This window comes from Dendropsophus ebraccatus, chromosome 10, assembly GCF_027789765.1.
Source record: "Dendropsophus ebraccatus isolate aDenEbr1 chromosome 10, aDenEbr1.pat, whole genome shotgun sequence".
Taxonomy (NCBI): Eukaryota; Metazoa; Chordata; class Amphibia; order Anura; family Hylidae; genus Dendropsophus; species Dendropsophus ebraccatus.
The window spans coordinates 77,783,361-77,793,587 of NC_091463.1; the positions used below are offsets into that span (position 1 = coordinate 77,783,361).

Consider the following 10,227-nt stretch of genomic DNA (forward strand, 5'->3'; position numbering starts at 1 on the left):
TTGCGTGCCTTGGTGATCCACTGAGCTAAGCTGGTGGGAGTAATACTCCTGGTGGGGTCACCTGTGCCAGACAGGTCAATGGGGAGAGGCCAGACTAAGCAAGGCACCGGCAAGAAAGAGCTGGCATCCTTCTTCTTTACCCTGCCGCAAAATATAGACAAGTGTAGTTGTGGAACATCAGCCACTGTGGTCAGAAGACAAGCAATGTGTTGGTGAAGTGCTTCCGGCTGACTGATTTATTGCAGACCTACATCATGTGGCTTCTTATGAAGTGGAGGATGCTTTGCAGTAAAGAAGTTGTAGAGGTTACATAGATGGTTGGAAAGTTTATCCTGGGTGATAGAATGAAAACTAGACAGCGCCTCACTGGATATCTGCACCCTTACGATCAGAGACTGATGATATATCCTGTACTATATACTTGCTAATCGCCGTATGAGGACTTACACTGCAAACATACCATCAAACAGTAGACATATTCCACAATGGATATATACTGCATGTACCACTAACATGCCCGCCACATACCACATGTGCCAATTACATTCCTACTACATGCTGTATGTTTATTATCTTGCCTCTTCTTATAGAAATGTTGTTGGATCCCCCACCAGCAGAGGGAGCACTTATCGCTAATCCCGGAACACAGTGACTTTTTTCCCATCGTACTCGGATGTGTTCAGACAGCGAAGGAAGAAGTCGCTAAGGTCTTGGACGGAAATCACATCCCCTCCACGCGCCTCAACCCTCACGGTGTAATCGCCAGTGTAAGGTTTATTAACTGTAATGGTACAGAACATGGACAAGTAGCAGAACTTTATAGATAAAGACTATCACGGCATCATTTTTCATACTGATACTAAAGAGCCCAGAAGTAATCATGTCCTATCCGTGCAATTCATTGAGTCATACAAAAAAAAAAATCCCAACTACTACAGATGCAAATCTCATAAAGACCTTCGTGATCGGCTGATCAGCTCACAGGCTCCAGCAATCCACTTAGCACGACTGTAGTCTACATGATCGCCCATTTACTCCTGTGGCTGCTGTGTAATACTATAGGTGGTTGCCCGCAGCTTCCCCTGTTACTAAAACCATGTAATCAGATATAGCAGACCTGTCACAGTCCTCTATGGACTTTGATGACCAAAACCTTAAAGGGGTTATCCAGTGCTACAAAAACATGGCCACTTTTCCCCCTCTCTTGTCTCTAGATTGGGAGGGGTTTCAGACTCAGTTCCATTGAAGTAAATGGAGCTTAATTGCAAACCACACCTGAACTGGAGACAAGAGTGGGGGAAAAGTAGCTATGTTTTTGTAGCGCTGGATAACCCCTTTAAACTTAGAGCACTTAAAGTGGTTGTTCACTAAAATCTTAGTTTTTTTTCAAATCAACTGGTGCCAGAAAGTGCCACAGATTTGTAATTTATTTTTTTTTTAAAATCTTGAGTACTTATCAGCTGCTGTATGTCCTGCGAAAAGTGGTATTTTTTCCAGTCTGGAGAGCAGTAGAGGTTTTCTATGGGTATTTGCTACTGCTCTGGATAGTTCCTGTCACAGACAGAGGTGGCAGCAGAGAGCACTGTGTCAGACTGTAGAGAATAGAATTAGATGTATCTAACCTGTGGATATATCCCTATGGCGCGCAGGGTACTGAGGATGAAGGTAATTTTCTTACTTTCATCCGTTTCCTTTATATTAGGAGTTTAATCCCAATGCTAATAATAAGTGACGGTGAGTGGTAGTCCCCCCCTTCAAGTGCACCAAAATGACTTAGCACAGAAAATAAACTCATAATATCTCAGAAACGGCACTGAGGATAAAGGTAAGATACTTCTAACCTGCTGATAGCTTCCCTTTAAGGGTTCGTTCACACTACGGATTCGGAGGGCTCGCGCGCCTCCGCTCTCTGCTCAAAGAATTGACATGTCAATTCTTTGAGCGTAGAGCAGAGGCGCGCGAGCCCTCCCATTCAAAGACATAGCAGGTGGGATTCAGTGCAGAGTGATTCCCGGCAGAATCTCTCCGCTGAATCCGTAGTGTAAATGGGCCCTAAGTCAAAATGTATTTTTTCATAATTCGGAAACATGAAGCACAAATTTTTTTTTTTTAAAACGCACACATACATTCCCCCACCACTTACATGATAGGCAGCCCACCACTTTTTCGAACGCCATGCTCTTTCATTGCCTCTACAATATTTTGGGTTCCCTCTGACAGCAATGTGGTTGGCCCTGTGGATCGATTAAGAACTTGCTATAGGAAAGACTTCATTTGATACCACTGGACCCCAATAGAAAGTCTGTAACAGTCTCCTCATCTATCACAAGGCCTGGGCTCTGCATGAGCTCCGTATGAAAAGTTCGGCTCTAGGATATTGGCACAACCATAACTCAAATGCCTTATGTACAAAAGATTTAGGTTTTGGGTCAAAATCATCATGCAATTTTGGGTGACTATCAAAAAAATTGTTAATGGGCACATATTTTTGCTAGTTAACTGTATCCCTACAACACATTCACATCATGATATGCAGTTACAGTACACGTATATGTCAGTATTCTCACCATAGGATGCAGGTGTATACTTACATGTATTAGCACACAGCCCTTCACTTTAAAGGGAAACTAACTCTAACCTGCTGTTATGTTTCCATAGCACCGGGGACACGGAGAATGGTAATTATCTGACCTTCAGCCTCAGGTAGAAGTAGTATTATCACCCTCAGTGCACTGATCCGCCCCCACCATGAATATTGAGGTGGTGCCCTCTAGTGACGTCACTAGTGAGCGCTAGATGAATATTTAGTAGTCCCACCCCCAGGGCACTAAACCACCTATCACCCTCAGAGCACCCATCTGACCCTCCTCGTGATTATTCATTAGCGCTTTGATTGACGAGGGCCTGAGTGACGTCACTGCAGAGAGCCACCCCAATATTCACGAGAACAGGGGCAGCCCGGCAGGAGTGACAGTTTGGGGAAAATCATAGCAAAAAAAGAGAAAAAACACAGGAGAGGTGTATAATTGCTATATATCCTCTCACACCTAGCAAAAGCAGAATACAGATACATCTGGGTGGGGAGGGGTCATCCTGTAGCTCACAGGAAGTCAGCTGCCCCAGGACACACTCTGATTTTCTGTGGGTCAGGTCAGTGATCACATGACCCAGTTACAGTAATAAAACCCATGGATGCAGCTGTGCTGGAATAAAACATATGGAGCTGTAGAAGTAAAGATGGAGAAGGCACATGAAATGGTAAAAAAATGCTTTTTTTATAGGCCCGAACATAAATGAGTCAACTAGTGACTACATTTAGGCCATTTCCCGCACATATAGGTATACAGTATTTACTGGCCTCAAACCCACGGCCCACCACGCCTTTGAGTTCTGGTATAAACGTATATACAGAATTTGTGGGAAATGGTCGGAAGATAGCGACTAGTTAAAGTGATTGGGGTCATGTGTATGTTGCCATCCCACTTCAACAAGATGCTGACGTATACATATAGTGCAAGCGACTTCAACAATGAGTTTGAAAACCTGGAAAAATGTTGGGATGTTTTTCTGGCCTCTATGCACTTTAGATTACTATAGCAATACCAACCCTATGTAGCAGATTAGAAACTGGTCACTGGCTCCCTCTAATGGACATTATATAAGATAGCACATGACACTGAATCTGACCGTCCTATAAAAGGAAGACGGAGCTGAACTCGGCTACATTTTATAGCCCTATAATTAGAGAGGATTGCGAGTGAATACAGGTAAAAAGCAGCCTCAACAATACTCAAATACAGGAGGTCTGAGGGAGACCAAGAAGACGCATTATATAATCTTAGAGGTGGTTCTTACAATGCACCACTAGGGGGCAGAGTGCGCACAACCTTGGACAAAACACGGTGACCTTTATACACATATTCTTCAGTGTCCTCAATGACAAGACCTTTTTATCCTGTTGGGCAAAGCAGTTTGGAAGCTTTAGCAAGTTTCTGTGGAGAGAGCAGATCAATGTAATAGTCATGTAATGTAAGCAGTAGTGTCCAATAAGAAACTTTTCATGGTTATGATGCTTTTATAATGTGAACTTATACTAAGCAAGGTAGTGAATAGGGTGAAAATCTAGAATTAGGCCTTATTGATAATAAAAGTGCTAAGGTAGATGCACTTTAAGTAAGACTTAAAGGGGTACTTCAGCGAAAATCTTTTTCTTTCAAAACTACTGGTTTTAGAAAGTGATACAGATGTGTAATTTACTTCTATTTAAAAATCTCAGGTCATCCCACACTTATCAGCTTCTGTATTTCCTGCAGGAAGTGGTGTATTCTTTTCAGCCTGACACAGTGCTCTCTGCTGCCACCTCTGTCCTAGAAAGGCAATGTCCAGAGCAGGAGATGTTTTCTATAGGAATTTGCAACTGCTCTGGACAGTTCCTGACAAGGACAGAGGTGGCAGCAGAGAGCACTGTGACTGAAAAGAAAACACCACTTCCTGCAGGGAATACAGCAGCTGATAAGTACTGCAAGACTGGAGATTTTTAAATTGAAGTAAATTACAAACCTATATAACTTTCTAAATCCAGTTGATCTTCATTCAAGTCTGCCATCCTAAAAACTACTTTTACTAGGGGGAAGACAGCGGACGTTGGTAGAAAGAAAGCTACAGCTCCAGTTGTTTAGCAGCGGCAAAAGCCTCTGCTTCGATTAAAATAAATATGCATACTCAAACGAGCTGAGCGTGCGTGTCATGGTACTTTTACACAGAGCGATAATTCGCCCGATCGCACGATTAACGATTTTGAATGGACGATGTTTTTTTTTTAATAACGATCAGCGTTTAGATGGAACGATACATCGTACGGAATAATCATTTTGCGATCGCTTAAGCCTATCTCACACATAGGGGAAATCGTTGAAAGAATGTTTACACTGAACGATCTGCGAATTTTTTTCGAACGATCAACGATGATTTAAGAACATGTTGAAAGATCAAAATGAACGATTTCTCACTCGTTGTTTGATTGTTTGCAGCGTTTACACGTACGATTATCGATCGAATTCGATTGTTATCGTGCAAAAACAAACGATAATCGTCCCGTGTAAAAGGACCATCAGGAGGAATAGTGGTTCAATGAGTCTGGGCGAGGTGAGAGAAAGGACCCTATTCCACCGGACGATTATCGTTCAGATTATTGTTAATTCGTTTGAATCTAAACGATAATCGTTCGGTTGAAATGCACTTAACGATTAACAACCGAACGAGAAATCGTTGATCGGTTTATAAGACCTGGACCTATTTTTATTGTTGCTCGTTCGCAAAACATTTGCAAATCGTTCGCATTGAATAAGACATCGTTCGGTCGTTTGCAATAGATACGAACGCAATAGCGAATAAATAGCGAAGAACCAAAGATCGCAATTACGATCATAAGTAACGATTATCGTTCCATGGAAATGAGTGAACGTTTTCAGGTCTTTCACAATAGCGGTCGTTTGAGATCGTTAATCGTTAACGATTATGCAAACGATAATCGACCGGTGGAATAGGGCCCTAAGGGCTAACCTTCAGTGACATCTCAGTTTTACAGTTGGAAAAGGAATAGGTTTGAAAGAGAGAAGAAAGTACTGTAAGATGAGGGAGACTTCTGCAAGCAGTGTTCCTTTAGAGGGGTCATCCACAGTTCCTTTAAATAAAATGTACCATCAGCACATTTGCTTTAAGTTTCCAACATGGATAGAACGGAGTCGGGGCGGGGAAGCCGATGCCATAGGCCTTTTTTTGAACCGCCAAACGATTCCCGCATACAGCGCCATTCTATTCCCAGGCACCGGCTGGGGTGAAGCGCTGGAGGTGGGCCGGCCGGCCCGGCCCGCGCCAAGTAGGAGGAAACCCCCAACCGTCTATGAAGTGGCTCCATTAGAATCAATGGAGCCACATCATAGAGGGGCGGGGCGGGCCAGCCTGCCTCCAGTGCTTCACCCCTGACCAGTGCCTGGGTATAGAACGGTGCCATATGCAGGAACCGCGTACATTCACTTCAGTTCGGCTCCTTTCACTTCTAATGAACTAAGCTGCAAAGCCCACACCCAAACTGAGGACAAAAAAACTAAAAGAAAGCAGCTATGTTTGGATAACCCCTTAAGGGTACGTTTACACGTACCGGATCCCTGCCCAGTAAACTCTATGGGCAGACATACTCGCAGCAGGATGCACATCCCACTGTGAGTTTGTCCACATCCTGCCCGGTTAACCCCCCCTGTCGCCGGAGCCTATACTTCACCTGGTCCCCGCTCCAGCTTGCTTCGGGGCTCCTGGTGTCTTCACGTCTCAATCAGTGCACTGCGGCGGGGCAGCACACTGATTGGCCAAGCGGGACCTGCCGGGAACCCCTGAAGCAAGCCGGAGCAGGGACCAGGTGAAGTATACACTCCGGGGGTTAACGGGTCGGGCTGCTGACAAACTCGCAGCGGGATGTGCATCCTGCTGGGAGTTTGTCTGCCGATAGAGTTTACTGGGCAGGGATCCGCAGCGGGTTCGCAGCGAGAAATCTGCTGCGGATCCGGTACGTGTGATCATACCCTTAAAGGGATTATCCATCCTATATATTGATTGATTCTGTAAAGTATACGATATAAAATTATTGTGAACACCATATGCAAATGATTACATAATATAGTAAGCAGATACTATCATATGGTATACAGAATATAAGGAGTGGAGTACAGTACCATAGTCATTGTATGTTCCCAGTAGAATAATAACAGCGTCCTGTCCCTCCACAGCCTTAGAGACATCCTCCTTATCTAGCGCGATACCATGAACGACCCGGGCAGGCTTCTCGTTAGCCGGGAGGTTTTCAGGGTCCAATGCCAGGACAGTCACATTGTACCCTGTAGACAAGACAGGACTGTAATACAAAGAGCAACATGGAGTCTTGCCCTGGAAAAGTTCTAGGAAAACTTTTTCATAGGTTCCACATAGAGATGAGCCAACTTACAGCAAGTTCAGGTTTGCGCAAAACCCAAACATTCAGGATTTGAATCTCGGTGGCTGGCGGAGATGGATGCAGCACTGGGGTTGCATCCATCTTCTCCAGTCACCGGGATTTAAATACAGAGCATTCCGATTCACTCATCTTTGTTTTTATGGATGTAAGACAGACGTTTTACGTTAAAAACAAACAAACAAAAGGCCTGTAAAACATATGAGAATGCTGGTGCAGGTGTTGTGTGCAGCTGGTGGGCTCTGGTGTTTTGGGATAACTTGTCATAGTGGCCGGGAGTGGTAGTATCCACCCCCAGACATCGGACCTTGGTAGAACTGGTGTGAGGTGCAGGTGCAAGAGAAGACAGAGGAGGAGATGAGGCATCACTTCTGGGTTCCTCTACAGAGCGCCATGGAAATCATATAACCAGCAATTTTCACGTTTCCTAAAGAAGCCGCCTAATTGTTGAATTCAGTAAATAGGTGCGCACCCACTGAGGTCATCCAATGGACGATGCGGCTGTTTGTGACTCATACAACGTAAAAAAACAAAAACTAAAGGAGGTGTAAAACAAGAAATAGTAAACTTGACTCCCACAAAAACTGGAATCACCGTGACTCAGCACCAGCACCCAGACTATACCCAGATACTGCATGGGCACCTTATCTTATATAAACCTTGTATGTCAGACTTATATCCCATTGTGTAATATGGGGCCAACACTCATCCAAAAAAAGAGAAAATGTTCTTTTGTTGGCTGATGGCTCAAATCTGATATCTTTAAAGTACATTTTAATTGGCCATACCCGCTGTTGCAGCAGGTGCGGCCATCGGTGTGAAGTCTATGGGGCTCTTCCGACCATTGATAGATGATGTCAGTGGAGACAGCGTTCATGCATGATAGAAAATCACCACCCGACCCCTCTGTTCTAGGAGAGGTAAGCTGCAGCCATACAATTAAAAAAAAAAAAACTATGTAAAAGGGTTATTTACTAGGTGGCTCAGGCAGTTTATCAGGCTGTGTGTGCTAGTTTTTTCAGTGACGCACACACTGTATAGTCGTTTATACTCATCAGCTTTCATTCACTCTACTACTGAGTGATGGCTCTCCTTACACTGTGTATAGGCAGAACCCTGTCAATCAGCAGCAGGTGAGCTGCAGCTCATGGATGTCACAGACTACAGAGCGTGCATATCATAGCGAGGACTGATGGACATGGCCCGGCAGCTGGTAAGCAAGGATTTTATTACAACTACTGAAAAAGTAAGTGACACAGTGCTGGAGTCGGGGTCTCTGTCACTAGTTATACCAATGTCAAAGGCAATATAGACCCAGTGACAGATTACCTTTATGCTGGACATTTTTGTGACTTTCATATATACTTTGTCCTTTAAGTTTTCAGCCTTTGAAGATTTTGAGTTAAAAATCGAAACACTTTTTTGTTTATGTCAACCCAAGGCTTGCTGGGTACAATGCAGTATATATAGGTGTCATGTACAGAACAGTTTGTATAAGTATTATGCTGTCTACATTGTGTACTGTTTACTGTGTGCTGTGCATCATCTGCAGGTGTTGTGCTGTGTACAGAGCGGCATCTATAGGTTACCCCATATATAGTGCATGCTGCATAGGTGTCATGCTGTGTATAGTGCATGCTCTATAGGTGCAATACAGGAGTCCGTGGAGCCTCGGTTGCGAGTCTCAAAACACGGGATAGCCAGATATCTCTAGCCTGTTGCCACGGGGTGCCTCCATGATGGGGAGAGCACCACACCACCCTGATAAATAGCCCCTTAAGTCCCACTCGGAACATAAATAGGGAAACACCAGGGTGGCCCCTTTTTGTCAATGTCTAACTCAAGGTGCGAGTATTGCGATCATGACAAGGGCTTGCCAAGGCAGGCTTCCATCCACAGACAGCCGTTTCGGGGTTTTTGCCCCTCGTCAGTGTGGAGTAGGATTCTGGCTAGTTGGGGCAATAGCAAATCGACCAACAAAACACAGTAATCACTGAACTCAAGGAAAACAGTGAAAAAAATTCCAATGAAGTACTCAATCAAGAGTCTCCAAAAATTTAAATATGCAAAACAGGATTCAGTGCAGTTGCGAGTCTCAAAACATGGGATAGCCAGATATCTCTAGCCTGTTGCCACGGGGTGCCTCCATGATAGGGAGGGCACCACACCACCCTGATAAATAGCCCCTTAAGTCCCACTCGGTGTCACGCTGTGTATAGTGCATCCTCTATAGGGGTCACGCTGTGTATAGTGCATCCTCTATAGGGGTCACGCTGTGTATAGTGCATCCTCTATAGGGGTCACGCTGTGTATAGTGCATCCTCTATAGGGGTCACGCTGTGTATAGTGCATCCTCTATAGGGGTCACGCAGTGTATAGTGCATCCTCTATAGGTGTCACACTGTGTGTAGTGCATCCTCTATAGGTGTCACGCTGTGTATGGTGCATCCTCTATAGGTGTCACACTGTGTATAGTGCATCCTCTATAGGTGTCACACTGTGTATAGTGCATCCTCTATAGGTGTCACACTGTGTATAGTGCATCCTCTATAGGTGTCACACTGTGTATAGTGCATCCTCTATGGGGTCACACTGTGTATAGTGCATCCTCTATAGGTGTCACGCTGTCTATAGTGCATGCTGTATAGGTGTCACGCTGTGTATAGTGCATCCTCTATGGGGGTCACGCTGTGTATAGTGCATCCTCTATGGGGTCACGCTGTGTATAGTGCATGCTGCATTGGTGTCACGCTGTGTATAGTGCATCCTCTATAGGGGTCACGCTGTGTATAGTGCATCCTCTATAGGGGTCACGCTGTGTATAGTGCATCCTCTATAGGGGTCACGCAGTGTATAGTGCATCCTCTATAGGTGTCATGCAGTGTATATAGGTGTTACGCTGTGTACAGTGCATTGTCTATAGGTGTCATGCTGTGTATGGTGCATTGTTTATACTGTAGGTGTCACATTGTGTACAGTGCATTGTCTATAGGTGTCAGGATGTGTATACAGAAGTTACTCTATGTGCCATATAAGAACAATACATTACCTGCATCCACGGCTCGTGCCAGGGTCACTTTGCCGGTCATTCCTGTTGGCCCAAAGAGGACAATATTTTTAGGAGCCATTGTGATAGACTAAACAAAAACTTGCAACCTCTTCCTGCATGTTATAGGACCCTGGTCACACAGCGGCTGCTCTGCACCTCTTGCTGGGAGGTGCCT

At 44.6% G+C, this 10,227-nt stretch overlaps 2 protein-coding genes across 2 annotated transcripts in view; one reads left to right on the top strand and one right to left on the bottom strand.

Moving 5' to 3' along the window:
- Positions 1-563: 563 nt before the first annotated feature.
- LOC138766132 (flavin reductase (NADPH)-like) lies at positions 564-10,131 on the bottom strand. Its single transcript, XM_069943493.1, has 4 exons — positions 10,053-10,131; positions 6,729-6,890; positions 2,144-2,234; positions 564-781 (listed from the first exon to the last, which is right to left on the bottom strand). The coding sequence occupies exons 1-4, from the start codon at positions 10,129-10,131 to the stop codon at positions 778-780; spliced, it is 336 nt and encodes a 111-aa protein (XP_069799594.1). The 3' UTR covers positions 564-777.
- Positions 8,094-10,227, top strand: part of SPTBN4 (spectrin beta, non-erythrocytic 4) — a 103,260-nt gene continuing 101,126 nt past the window's right edge. Inside the window, exon 1 of the mRNA XM_069943487.1 lies at positions 8,094-8,216. The gene's annotated coding sequence lies outside the window, so the exon portion shown is untranslated. The remainder of the gene's footprint in view (positions 8,217-10,227) is intronic.

Excerpts from the sequence above, each read along its gene's own strand:
- LOC138766132 (XM_069943493.1), bottom strand. The coding sequence starts at position 10,131 with ATGGCTCCTAAAAATATTGTCCTCTTTGGGCCAACAGGAATGACCGGC. Across the intron at positions 6,891-10,052 it reads GGCACGAGCCGTGGATGCAG|GGTACAATGTGACTGTCCTG; the intron begins GTAATGTATTGT and ends TCTTGTCTACAG. Across the intron at positions 2,235-6,728 it reads GGGAACATACAATGACTATG|GGCCAACCACATTGCTGTCA; the intron begins GTACTGTACTCC and ends ATCGATCCACAG.